The 14,577-nt window shown below is 34.0% G+C and overlaps 1 protein-coding gene across 1 annotated transcript; it reads left to right on the top strand.

Annotated features, from left to right (window-relative positions):
- Positions 1-12,220: 12,220 nt before the first annotated feature.
- On the top strand, positions 12,221-13,821 carry LOC133181208 (uncharacterized). Its single transcript, XM_061315742.1, has 3 exons — positions 12,221-12,441; positions 13,166-13,330; positions 13,725-13,821. The coding sequence occupies exons 1-3, from the start codon at positions 12,221-12,223 to the stop codon at positions 13,819-13,821; spliced, it is 483 nt and encodes a 160-aa protein (XP_061171726.1).
- The last annotated feature ends 756 nt before the right edge of the window (positions 13,822-14,577 follow it).

Here is a 14,577-nt window from a genome sequence, read left to right as displayed (position 1 = left end):
TACATTGTTTTTAATGGTTTAAAATATTCACATTTTCTTATAGCTTACATATTTCTCATATTTATTTAACTGCTGTCTAAGAACTGTCTGAGTTGGAAACGCAAGCAGATTAAACCTTTGTTGATTATTGGAGACCAGTTTGTTAACTGTTGGGATTATCATGGACATAACTTTTTAACTTTTCTTTTACATCATATGATAAGATGATTCATTTTATCGGAAAAGATTTTTTCAGGTACGAACATTTTATCGCCGCTGTAATAGGGTTGCAGCCTGCAATTGTGCTGTGGCGATACGGTCTGGAGATGATGTCATTTTATTTGATGTTTGTGGCCCTTCTATGGGAAAGTCTTCCAGACGTACACCATACACCCTGAAGATGTTCCTGAATGGAGATTTAACGCCAGGGACTGAAGTCATTCGGAAGGGAGGAGGAAAGACATATGAGGTCCGTTTTTATTTAAATTTTGACGGGAACTAATATATGCTTGATTTAATTAAGGTGGAAAATATGTACAATATTTAAACTATCTGAGCCTGAGATTCCTTAATTCATACACTTGTCTAAATATGACACACATTGAAGGCATCCTTTCTTTTTAAATAGATTTGATTTTCATGTACGTATTCAGATTTTTATAAGCTAACAACACAGGCTGAATTTCTGCACAGGTAATATTGCCAACTGGGGCTAAGGTCTCCGTACTCACTGGACGTGTGGTTAAAGGGAGCCAGTTTTTTAACGTTAAAATGTTAGCCTCGACTTTCGACTATAATAACACTGAAGGTAAAGTATCCAGATCTAAGACATTTCAAGGATTTATATAATGTAAACATTTGGCTTTCTAATGAAAGGCACTTTCAAAGAAAATTCGATCAGTACCCCCCCCCCCCTTTCAAAATAAATAAATAAACAACAGTAGATACACAAAATATTTCATGATCTTTAACGTTAGACACTTTTTCCCTTTTATAATAAAGGAATTAAAACGCAATATTATTGAGGACTTTCATTTTCTTTTGACATGGCTTAAATTTAAGAAACTCAGGAAAATCGGCAATCTTAAATCATTTATTTTTTCGCTTCATTACAATTTTTTAGACATTGTAGTAAACTTTTATATTTGTAGGACTGTGTGGTAATTTTGATGGTAACAGGAACAATGACTTTAGGAAAAGAGACGGAACATGGTATACGAAGGGAGGAAAACAACCAAACGAATTCTCTCTATCGTGGAGGTTAAGTCTTTCACATTCGTCAAGTCAATATTTGAGACAGGGATGATCTGAAAAATAACATTTTGAAGTCAAATGAATCATAGTACCTCTAATGCATATTGTAACTAAAAAAAATTGTATTCAACCCATCTCTTTGATATTCTAAAAGTAAAACAAAAAGTAGACAAAGTAGTGCTATTGAAATTAAAATTAGACTTTTGTTGGTAGTTGATATTTTACTTCATTCTATTCCATTTTATTATTTATTTACTTTTTTCACAATGACATACATTTACGTAGTAGGGGAAGGGGGGGTATTAATTACTAAGTTTGTCCAATAAATGGACGAGACTTATTGTAAAGATAAGACTTATATTTAACGTGACTCAAAATCGAAAGTAGCTTACACTGAAGGATTTCAAAACGAAAATGGGCCACATGCATATTCTAACGCTTTTATCGCGAAAGAAAGTAGCTGTGAAATAAGATAAATAAAAGTTTTCGACATTAATCATGCTGCTTGTATAAAATGTGAATAAAACGAAAAGTAATCATGCACAAAAAAGTTCATTAATACTATACAAATTGTGAGCAGAGCAACAGAAATCAGTAAAAAAAAAAAAATTCAGTATGGAAATAATGGCTTAACATTGTGTATTAAAGACGTCTGCCAACATTCAACCTAGAGACAGATTGTGTTTTCAAACAAGTTCCTTGTATCAACCAAATAATTTGCAAAGTATTGACTTTAAATAACATTGTTGATACCCTTGTATCACCAATTTATTTGTCAGTAGCCTGTCTCGTTTTAGAAATTGGTCGTACGTAGAACATGCTCTTGCATTTCGATTCAACTGAGAGAGATAAACTGAATACGCCTGCCAGGTGATTGTTGTATCTTCAGGAGAAAAAGCAATCAATAAATTAAATAATTAATTATCTTGTTTAGGGTACCAGAAGACGAATCCTTATACCGAGGATATTGTGTATCTAATCCTGACTCAAGCTCTCAAGTGGAGAACTACTGTGACTGTTTGGAGGGGGAAACTGCCATGTGTCAGGAGGGAATGGACCAAATGACGTGTGTTGAGATTGAGAAGAGGAAAGGATTGCTGGACGGCAGTAGAAGTCCGAAATTAATTACAATATAATTAATTCTTTGTTAAATTAAATTCATCCAATGCAATTAAATCTATCATATATCGAGATTATTATAAGAATGAGGCATCCCTTTGTGCACATAAGATATTTGGATCAAATTTCTTGCACTGACTTAAAATACTTGTAAACCTGATATTTTTTGCATTTTCACAGAAAGCAAACTGGTCACTCTTGATCTCATAAAAGAAGCCGAGTCACCTCCCACCCGGTGTGAGTCCATACGACCCCCAGAACAGTTTATTTACGTGCCAGAATACAGACAACCTGTACGTCCCTACATGCAATTATTGTATATACTGAATGCTTCAAAGGAACTTTCTATAGTAGCCAAATAAAAAAAAATATATCGCACTGGTAGTATATAATAAACTTCACTGTAAATATAGGTTCAAATGACATATATAAACGCAGGGAATTGATATGTCTAATTGATTACATATCTGCTTAAGCTTTTTGTAGTAAGTTAAATACTATAGTAGTGCATTACAACGACAGGATCCCGAGTGGCCAACACCGAGTAACATCACTGAAGATGAAGCCAGGAGGTTTTGTCAAGACTTCATTGAGGCCAAGGAATCCGGAAAGAAATGTGCGTCTCTACCTGGGCTGGACTTGACTCCTATTGTACAAGGCTGTGTAACTGATTTACAGGCAAGATATTGCTACAGTACTTTAGATAAACTAATTCCCCAGAAGAATATTTTGACTGAGAAGAACTGTGCTTAGAAAAATCAACCTTAAATCGGAGTCGTATTTTTGTACATTTTTAAAATTTGCTAATTAGAGAGTACAAAACAACATTCTGAATATTTTTTTCACATGTATTTCAACTTTGTAAAATGATTTCCTTGAGAGCTTAGTTCATTTGAAAGTTTAGTACAAAAAATAGAACTAATTCCCCAGAAGAATATTTTGACTGAGAAGAACTGTGCTTAGAAAAATCAACCTTAAATCGGAGTCGTATTTTTGTACATTTTTAAAATTTGCTAATTAGAGAGTACAAAACAACATTCTGAATATTTTTTTCACATGTATTTCAACTTTGTAAAATGATTTCCTTGAGAGCTTAGTTCATTTGAAAGTTTAGTACAAAAAATAGAATTATATTGAAATTTAAATTTTTCTTTGAATAGAGCATTGAACATCTAGAACCTTAGAATGTAGCTCTCATTTGCGCAGGTTATTTTTCTATTTTGCTGAACTTTTATTTAAAACTCTGTCTTTCTCTCTCTGTGTCTCTGTATATTGTGATTAAATGCAGATGTGTGTTTTTATAAATATTTGATACAGCTAACTGATGATAAAGCCTGGGCAAGCGAGAGTTTCGACAATTTACAACAAGAATGTACGACTATTGTGGAGGGGGACACAGATCAATGGACTGTAAATAATGAAACAGGGGATTCCATACCGCCTCCAGACATCGTTGGTGTCATCTGTCCTAACAGCTGCACGGAAAATGGAAATTGTACAGACGGTGAGTGAGGATGTTATTTCAAAAGTTTAAAAGAAAAAGTCTATCTATGTATGAGTAAAAAGGATTTTAATCGAAATGATATTTGAATGGTGTTTTAAAAAACTCTGTTTTTGGGAGAGTTGCCCATTCAGACTCAGTCTTTGACATGAAAGATAGCATATTAAAAAGAAAATATTATGTGAAACGTTACTACTATTTTCAAGAGACAATACACAGTATGGTATTTCTTAATACAACATCCTTTTAAATAAGTTCGAGTCATCGCCAAGTAATCTTCATGAGAAACGCGAACAAATGGCGATAAACTGTATCATTTTCAGGAATCTGTCAGTGTTTTCATCCCTGGATTGGCGACGACTGTTCGATTAACTCTACTGCCCCGCCTGATCTCTTTCAAATAGGATCTGGAGAACCCTGTGACTCGATATGTACCAACTGCACCACAGTCAATCTTTATGGAGATAATTTTGCTGATGTTGAGAATCTTACGTGTCATTACAGATCTCTTGATGTAAAAACATCACTTTCTACTTTAATTCGTGCATATACACTTTTTAATTTCTCATAAAATTATGGTATTAATTAGTCATTATTTATAACAGTGAATCATTAATATTATTAATCTATCTCTTTCTATTAATGTTTTGAACAAATAACTATTTTCTTAGAAATCTTTTCTTTTCTTTTTGCAATTGAAAGCAGGAACCTACAGTTTTTGCTGAAGTAACTCTTTAATGCTTGGATTTTGTAGATAAACATGCACGCAGTATCAGATTTTACAACCAGTAAGGCAGAATTCTTGAATTCCCGGACTGTCAAGTGCATGTTCCCTAGTGATGGGTTGTATGAAGTAGCGGTCAGTAATGATGGTCAGACCGTCAGTTTATCCAGTATCTACATCATCTATAACAGCCACTGTCATCAATGTACAAACAGGGGATGTACAGCCAGGGTAGGGATATGTATTAAACTGTAAATTTATTGAGATGTCGTAAAACGTCCATCTTTGCTAGCCAAGGGTGACGATCCGCTCCTCTCCTCTTTTCAAAAAAAAAAAGGAGAGGAGCGCATCGTCACCCTTGGCTAACGAAGATGTAAAATGTCAGGAAAATCGTTAAGCTATCATAATGCTAAGCATTATCAGATTTCCATCTGTAAAACTCTGCTCAGCAATTGATATTTTTTGTTGAAAGAATAATTGTAGTTATTATACAGTGCATTTTCTTTCAGACTGATGCTTGCAAAATTAATGGTGTTTGTTTTGTCCATGGTTTTGTTAATCCCCAAAATATCATGGAGGTCTGCGATGTCAGTATATCAAATAATCGCTGGTCTACATTGCAAGGTACTGTAAATTTAATTCGAAATTTTCCAACTGAAAACAAGAATTTGGTGGAATTTTAATTTCAGTGCATGTGTTGCTATTGAAATAATATAAAATACCATACATTTACACAAGATACTTATAGTCATTACATACTAAAAGCCTAAAACATACTACAAAATTATTTAGATGCAACAGGTACAGGGAAACTGAAAATTTCCAAAGTTTATTCAAAAGTCATCGTAACATTAATTTGGAGATTTCAACTTCAAAAGTAAACAAAAATCAGGAGCATATTTTATCATTAAAGTTATTTGTGAATTTTTCTTTTAGTTGAAAAAATCTCAACAAAGAGATATAATTTCCAAAAGATAATTGGACAGTCGCTGATAACATCGACCGACAACGTCATGATAGGGGGCACGGGAACTCCGACGCTTACTACTGGGGTAAGCGGGGGAACTGCTGTTATACTGGATGGAAGTCAATATTTGGCCTTTGGAGACCTTACAAATGCCTGTTTTGGTGATATAGAAAGAAGTTATCTTGGTATCACTATAACATTCAATGTTAGGTTAATGACAAATACACATACCTGTTTCTTGTTAAGTAATGGAGGAGACAATGATCAATACTATGGTTATGCCATTTGGTTTGGGAATAACCGACTATATGCCAGAGTCAGTAATAAAGATAAAGAATGGGTCACTTCCACATCCTCTGTCAAACTGGAGGAGTTTATGACGGTGGAAATGTCCTGGAGTCTTCAGTCTGGACTACATATGAGCATTGACCAGGAGGTCAAGGCATCCACAAAAAAATGCATTTCTCGACTTGTGTCTAATTACACAGTTTTTAATAACTTCATTGTTGGTGGATCATCAAAGAAAGAACAAAACTGCCAAATGATGATAGAATCCATTACATTTGTGTGCGCTGGAAAGGATATTATTAATAAAACCGGATTGAAAATTAAAGGTAGATAATAAAACTTTAACAAGTCTCACATCTCTTCCAAAATTATTGTGGTCGTAAAATTACAAAACTTTAAACGTAGTCAATAAATTTCCCCTCAAACCAGGTAATTTTTCCTTCCTCTATACATTAGTGCAAAACCACTTTAGGTTTACTTAAATTGTATCAGATTTTTAAGCATGTTGATGAAATTACATATCTTTATAATACTTGTAGTGTTTTGCGTTAATCGCTTCAAGATATTTTTTTTATTTTATATGTTGTGATTTAAACAAATTTTCACGGATCAATTCAGATCCCGAAATTCCTGCACAATGCGTCGTGTCAACAGGACTAGGAGCCAATGCAGCTGTCATTTCGACATCAGTGATCGCTGGAACTTTGTTTGGTATAATCATTGTATTCTGCATATTTTGCGGGTGAGTTGATGGATATTTTAATGGAAAAGAGTTCAGTTCTGATCATCGAAATGTCCATCGTATCTATTTATGTCCCATTTATCAATGATTCTGGGTATATATAGTTATTGGTCTGTTTTTCTGTTTAATGTCCGCAAAAAACTTTAACCTTGTCCAAAACTATTAAATGGTTGGTGCTAGGGCTTTCGTATTTCATATGTGTATTTCTTGTGACAAGACCTTTTTTGGGTACCAACACATTTGACATCTTGACATCGACTTTGGAGTTTGACCTTCTCTTGCTAAATTTAACAAAAATTTAACATTTGCCATAACTTTTTTGGGGTTAGTGCCAGGGCTTTCATATTTCATTTATGCAATTCATTTGATCAGACTCTTCTTTGGGTACAAACAATTTTGACCTTTTGATCTAGACCTTGGAATATGATCTCTTATTAACTTTAATCTTGGCCATATTTTCTGAATGGTTGGAGCTACGGCTGCCATATTTCACATGTACATTTCTTGTGACAAGACCTTACCTAGGGTACCAACATTTTTGAACTCTTGACCTGAAAGTTTAATGTACATTTAAAAAAAATAACCTTGGCCTTAATTTGCGTTACTGGAGCATCAGTCCCCAACAAAAAAATATTATAGTTAACTATAGTTTACTATAGTTAACTGTAGTTAACTATAGTAAATCAAAGTGTCAAAGTTATCACTATAGTAAATCAAAGTTTTCAAAGTGATCACTATAGTGTCAAAGTGATCACTATATCACTTTAGCGTCATAGTTATCACTATAGTAAATCAAAGTTTTCAAAGTTATCACTATATTAAATCAAAGTTTTCATGGTTATCACTTTAGTAAATCAAAGTGTCAAAGTTATCACTATAGTAAATCAAAGTGTCAAAGTTATCACTATAGTAAATCAAAGTTTTCATATCGTCAAATTTATCACTTTAGTTAACTATAGTATTTTTTTGTTAGGGGTGTTTCACAAACACTTCTTTTTTACCTACAACAGAAAAAAGAGGTTCGGGTAGTCCTGCTATAAGGCAATTTTTACCCTTAGAGAAAAAACATTAAATAAAATAAAGGAAATTGATTAAACTAATGTACTCATTATACTTACATGTATTATTAACTTGAAAATGTTGTTTTTCAAATTTCATTAATTAACAATAGTTAATGGTTTAAATAAATCATGTATAATATTTTAGCTAGGTAAATCTTTTGAGTTATTAAAGGTTTGTTTGATGCCAGGGCATTAACGACATAAAGAAATAAAAATGAAGATAAACAATAGAACTGAAGTCAAATAAACATTCCATGTTAATTTCCATAGTCCCAGCCTCCTGACGTCAGACAGAGTGACAACCTGAAAAATTGACCTGTATATTACGCATTTGGCCTTTCTCTTGGCAAAATTTACATTAAATTGTAATTATCGAGTTTTAAAAAAGATATCCAAGAGAAAACAATTAGAAATGCAAATATTTGTTGACCACCTCGCTCCTTCAACCAAATTTACATTTTAACAGATGCAGAAGACGAAAGAAGAAGAAAAGATTTGCTCGTCTAATAAGTCAAGAATCAAGCACTGATTTTCAAAATAGATCGTCGAAGAAGACAAAATTTCCATTATTCTGGAAACAATATGGAGGATTCACTTACTCCGCTAGACCAAGATGGCATGCTTACTGGTATAACTGGCTCTGTTTTATTCATTAAGGCCCCACACATTAAAAATTATAACATTCGATTTACATCAAAAACGAGCAATATACTATGGTGGAATATTTCTGCCCCCACTTATCAGATAATTATGTCGACTTGTCAGATCTTTTGTTTTCTTTTCAGATAATTATGTAGACTAGACTTGTCAGTTCTTTTTTTAGTTTTGCTTCAAACAAATGGTCAGCGTTAAATAAAACCATAAGTTAAGCATACAGCTTTTCCAAATTTAATTCAGTACAATATATCATATATTCATTAAAGTTGTGAGGTATATTTGGGTATGTTGCTGATTTTTCCTCATACAGGAAAAAGTAAAATATGAGCTGAATCTCTATTGCAATTTTGCTGCGTGTTTCGTGATCATAACGAAATAAAACTGTTTCAAGTAATATACCAGAAAATATAATTAATTGTTTTTTTACATAGTTATGAAGAAGAGGGACAGTCCGAAAACGTCAAATCAAAATCAACAAAAGAGCAAACAACAAACTATGGAAGATATCAGAAAGAAATTGGTTCAAATCCAGTGATAATCCAACCTGAACGTTTATTAGATCAAGCTTCGAGAGTACGACAAGACCATCAGGTTATCGATAGCATAAACCAAGCTCAGTTTCGAGAAAAATCATCCGATAATGGGGTAATGGGAATAAAAAGCTATCATGAAACAAAAACTGAGAACAAAGGTCCAAGCCGACAATCTAATTTGACAGTCTGTGAAAAGGAACAGTCTGTTGTTCGTAAAGTGTTACAAACAAACACAATTTGGTCTCCGGCCGGAAGTTTGGAAAATGATGCTGCTGTTTACAGGAGCTCTGAAGAGAATGCTGAACCAAATAATCTAAGATTAATCGCTAAACGGTCCTCTGAAAATGGCGTAGAGATAAGTAAACCAAGTGTGGTGCCTACAACTAAACTTATAGAAACTGGAAAATCCGAACAGAGCGCGTCTACCGCGGAAACCATTAATGATTCAATGATCGTGTTTAGGTCAAATGAAAATAGAAAAGTATGTCCATACTGTATGAACCATACTAAAGTAGAACATAACATGATTAATTATACGTCCAAAAAGATTGAGACATCAGTTGACAGCAGTTGTCAAACAGATTTTCTATCTTCTGCACCAGCATTGCAAGGTAATGCTATATACAATAAAGATGATCGCTTAGATAAACAATCATTGAACCAAGGAGGATACGAAAGGATTGAGAGACACCATCATGTCATGAGTAGTGTACATCCTTCTGTCGCAACTTTTCGGTCGTCCAGTAGAGTACAACATGTTACTGACATCAGTCGAGATGGAAACAAACAAAACAGTTCTGGTATTCTTTTACATGGAGAAACCGTAGAAAATGATGCCCTACGTAGTATTAGCATTGATGGTGCAAGGCGAAAGATAGAAGGATGGCAAACTGGAATGGAGTATTCGGCAGAAGAAAATATGATGGCAACCATTCAAAAAGGCGATGAAGTTCAAGAAAAGTCTGTCTTATTTCAATTCGACAGTGATGACGAAGGAAGCATGTCCTCTGGACTTCCAGAGCATACATTACACGAAATGGAGGAAGTAGTGAGCAAGACTGAAACAAAAACAAAGGAGAAAGAAGATGAATTATATGTGATAAGAACAGAATGGCTCCCTTATGAAAATGACCAGAAAGAAGCAAATTTGACAAAACAAGAAATTTCAATTAGTAGAGGAGATGGAATGCGATATTTTCATGATCGTAAAATCAGACAAGTACTGATGAACCACGATCCACCAGAATCGAAAGAAGTTTCACCTGGAGCAAAACCAAACATTGCACATTACATAAAAAATGACGAAGTAGAGAAGTGGAAGGGTGAGCTAAAATCAAATACCAAAGAAGCTGAGGCCTATGAAATCAGAAAAGTATGGATCCCAAAAGAAAACTATCAGGAGAGAAAAACTGTGACCAAAGAAGACATATCTAGCGGAGTAGTCCATAGGTCTTGGTATCCCCCTGGGGATGAAATGAAAAAAGAACTCATAAAACTTCAGTCGTCAGATTCGTCTTATGTCCCACAAAGAACAAATACAAAGGTGGAAGGTTATATTGAAATGAACGAGAAAGGGTTTCGTAAAAGCAGGAGCATTGAAGATTCAAAAATACAATCAGAATCGCTACAAGATGCGAGATATCGTGAAAGAAAAAATCTTACTGAACAGCAATCTTCAAGGGGAACACATGAAAATCATAGCATCCATAATGAAAGAGAATTAAGTCCAACTCTCAATGATTCTCGGTTATTAGAGGAAGTAATTGAAGGTTCTATTGACCTGAAAGATGGAGGATTAAAATCACGCGTGAATGGACATCAGAGATCTGTTCGCACACAAAAAATTCTTGCTTACCGCAATGAAAATGAACCCAAAACAGTCGTCAAAAGTCAACAGCAATCGGGAGAAAGAGAAGAGGGTTATATTCATGTTAAGCAGGAAGAATCTGATCAATTGAAAGTTGGTTGTAGAAATGAAGAAAATTCGGTCTTTGTTTCAGTGGGGGAAAAGGAAATGGAAAACACTTTTGATGTTGAGCGCACAACGTTTTACAAACCTGGAGGGGCCGTGTATAGGTAATTGATGTAATCTGATGTTAGTATATGCTACATAATAAACGAAAATGTATGAAAGGAGTAGTTGTTTAATTTGTAACAAAATTACTTGTATATTACAGTATTCACTCTATCTTTAGATACACAGATGATGGGACAAAAGAGTTTTTGACAAAGCAAGATTTAACAATGCCAATCGCCTTTCCACCAAAGACAGTTGATGTAAATCGTCAGCAATCAGGAGTAGGAGAAAAAAGTTTAGTTTATCTCAGACAGCGTGGATCAGAGATACTAGGAGTCCCCTATGAAACTGATGGAAAGTCGGATTTTCTTCCAGCAGATGGCAATAAGATTAACAATTCGGGGGTTGCGGGCATGACATTTTACAAATCTGGAGGAACTACATACAGGTAACCCTAACCAAAACAGTTTTCTTCATATTTTTATCGACTAGGATATTTTGTGCAATTCGAAACCGGAAGTAGTTAAATATGTAGTTTGCGAAGCGTTATTGCCTTTCATCACGAATGTATTACACATTTTTATTTCTCGTAACTAGATACAAAGAAGATGGAAGGAAAGAATATGTAACAATGTCAGATTCAGCATTTCCAGTTTCTTATCATCAGAAGACCGAAATATTTGAATCGGATCAAAATAAAGAGAAAATACCTTTCTACCAAGACAGGTCCTCTGAAGATTTAACATCCGGGCGCATTTACAGGTATTTTTGGCAAAAGCTCGAGTAAACGTTTTATTCATCTGCAAAGCAAGGCAAATATGTCTATCATCTTTCGGTTATTCTGATCATTCTGTCTGTGCGAAAAAAGTGACACGTTCACAGGAAAAGGACATTCTTTCTTCATGTAACTTTGTAAGAAACGACAGAAATATACATTCGGGTAAGTTGAAACACCAGATAGAATTTTCAGATCTGTTCAAGATCAAATTTTCTATTTTTTTTTTTACACATTGCAATGACACATACATGTACATATCTATGGCAGTTGCGTTTAAGGTATGTTTTTGTAACGGACCTTTTCCAACAGTACTGGAGTCATGTAAATTTTCTAACATATAGAATTAACTACTAGCATAAACATTGCAATCATTTATATTTTTTTTACAGAAAACAAACTGAATGGAGGACAGAAAGAACCATTCAAGACAACACAAAACCTCGGGTGTATGCAATATAATTTATAATAATATATGAACGGAGTAGTTGTTTAGTTTATTGATATACAGTAACAAAATTACTTGTATATAATAGTATTCACTCCATTTGTAGATACACAGATGATGGGACAAAAGAATATTTGACAAAGCAAGGTTCAACAATGCCAATCACTCTGCCCCCAAAGACAGTTGATGTAAATCGTCAGCAATCAGGAGTAGGAGAAAAAAGTTTAGTTTATCTCAGACAGAGTGGATCAGAGATACTAGGAGTCCCCTATGAAACTGATGGAAAGTCGGTTTTTCATGCAGAGGATGGCAATAAGATTAACAATTCGGGGGTTGAGGGCACGACATTTTACAAATCTGGAAGAACTGCATACAGGTAACCCTAACCAAAACAGTTTTCTTCATATTTTATCGACTAGGATATTTTGTGCAATTCGAAACCGGAAGTAGTTAAATATGTAGTTTGCGAAGCGTTATTGCCTCTCATCACGAATGTATTACATAGAGAATAATACATGGCAAAATCTGTATCACACCCCATATCAACCCGAGACTCCAAATTATCAGCCCGAGGGCCGAAGGCCAGAGGGCTGATATTGGTCGAGGGTTGATATGGGGTGTGATACAGATTTTTTCATGTATTGTTGTTTTTATTATGTATTTGAAAATAGTGTCCTAAAAATCATATATAAACGTGTAAATTAATTACTGAATTTTTAATAATTGAATGTGTTCTGTTTTTGTTGAATTTCCGTTTCTCAATCTTTTTTAACTTTAGGCAAATAAATGCATTCAGCGATACGAAATGAAATTATTATAATTCAAACAATAATTATTTTGAATAACATAATATGTCCCATGAAATAAAATTACAATTTGAATAAACTTTGGAAAGAAATAGGAAAAGATCCGAGGTACTCCGAATGAAAAATACAGAGATGTTACGGAAAGGTGTAATAAAGGGTGTGATAAAGGGTGAAATAAAGGGTGCTGATACAGGGTGTGTAATACAGGGCGCGTGCCTGTGTTCATATCAGGGATGCAAAAAACCTGTATTATATGACAAATATATAATAAACATTTTTATTTCTCGTAACTAGATACAAAGATGATGGAAGGAAAGAATATGTGACAATGTCAGATTCAGCATTTCCAGTTTCTTATCATCAGAAGACCGAAATATTTGAATCGGATCAAAATAAAGAGAAAATACCTTTCTACCAAGACAGGTCCCCTGAAGATTTAACATCCGGGCGCATTTACAGGTATTTTTTTGCAAAAGCCCTTGAGTGATCTTTTTCTCAGCCTGCAAAGCATAGCGTATATATCTATCATCTGTTGGTTGTTCTGATCATTCTCTCTGTGCGAAAAAAGTGACACGTTCACAAGAAAACATTCTCCCTTCATATAACTTTGTAAGAAATGACAGAAATATACATTCGAGTAAGTTGAAACACCAAAAAAAATTTCAGATCTGTTCAAGATCAAATTTTCTCAATTTTTACATATTGCAACGACATATTCATACCAATTGCAATGCATTTAAAGTATGTTTTCGTAAAGGACCTTTTCAGGCGGACCGGAGTCATGTATAATTCATAAGAGATAGAAATAAACTGTAAACATAGCCTTGGAAATCATTTATAATCTTTTTTACAGAAAACAAACCGAGTGGAGGACAGAGAGAGCTACCCAAGACGACACACAACCTCGGGTGTACAAAAAATGGAAAGTGATTGAGAAAACTGAAGCATAATCCCATAGCCCTGTTACAATAACCAGTCCTACAAAGATCAAATAATGAAACATAATCCCATAGTCCTGTTATTATAATAACCAGTCCTACAAAGATCAAATAATGAAGCATAATCCCATAGTCATGTTATTATAATAACCAGTCCTACAAAGATCAAATAATTACTATAGCCCAAAAATGGAGAAGTTGATATCGTGTGAAATATGATCCAAACTGTTTAAATTCAAATGTGTTTGAACCAATAATTGTAATTTGTTCCACTATCTCTTACTCTGTCTGTTAATGAAATGAACATACACATCTATCCATCTTTGTGAAATACAGTGTAATAGTTTACCCAGTATTGTGAACTATTGGGATTGATATCAGAACATTTTTTTAAAGTATACAGTATATACAGTATATACAGTATACAGTCACACTTTTAAATTCAGAAAGTAGAGCATTCCATGTTACATATTGTTTATGGTAAAACCGGGCGGTTTCCATTATACATAAATACATGTATCAACACTAGAAAGTGTAGAATCATATCACATTGGGGTTTCTTATCGTATTGACAAACTTAATACAATGTATTGTAAAATTAACAACTGCCAAACAAAAATTATTATTATCATTCACTATTCGCTTTATACATGCGTATTATCAAAATTTTCTAAAATTATATACAAAAAAAAATCAGAATGGTGTGGTATGACGCTTCTATACATGAAAAACAGCGCATATATCATAGTCTGTTCGTCCATCTGTAAA

The sequence above is a fragment of the Saccostrea echinata genome, unplaced genomic scaffold (assembly GCF_033153115.1).
Source record: "Saccostrea echinata isolate AGI-Se365-2 ecotype Australia unplaced genomic scaffold, CSIRO_AGI_Sech_v1 ptg000008l, whole genome shotgun sequence".
Taxonomy (NCBI): Eukaryota; Metazoa; Mollusca; class Bivalvia; order Ostreida; family Ostreidae; genus Saccostrea; species Saccostrea echinata.
Note: the sequence above shows the minus strand (reverse complement) of the source record. Positions and strands in the feature narration are given on the sequence as shown.

Coding starts and splice junctions, on each gene's coding strand:
- LOC133181208 (XM_061315742.1), top strand. CDS start 12,221: ATGCCAATCACTCTGCCCCCAAAGACAGTTGATGTAAATCGTCAGCAA. Junction 12,442..13,165: donor TCTGGAAGAACTGCATACAG/GTAACCCTAACC, acceptor TCTCGTAACTAG/ATACAAAGATGATGGAAGGA. Junction 13,331..13,724: donor ACATCCGGGCGCATTTACAG/GTATTTTTTTGC, acceptor TCTTTTTTACAG/AAAACAAACCGAGTGGAGGA.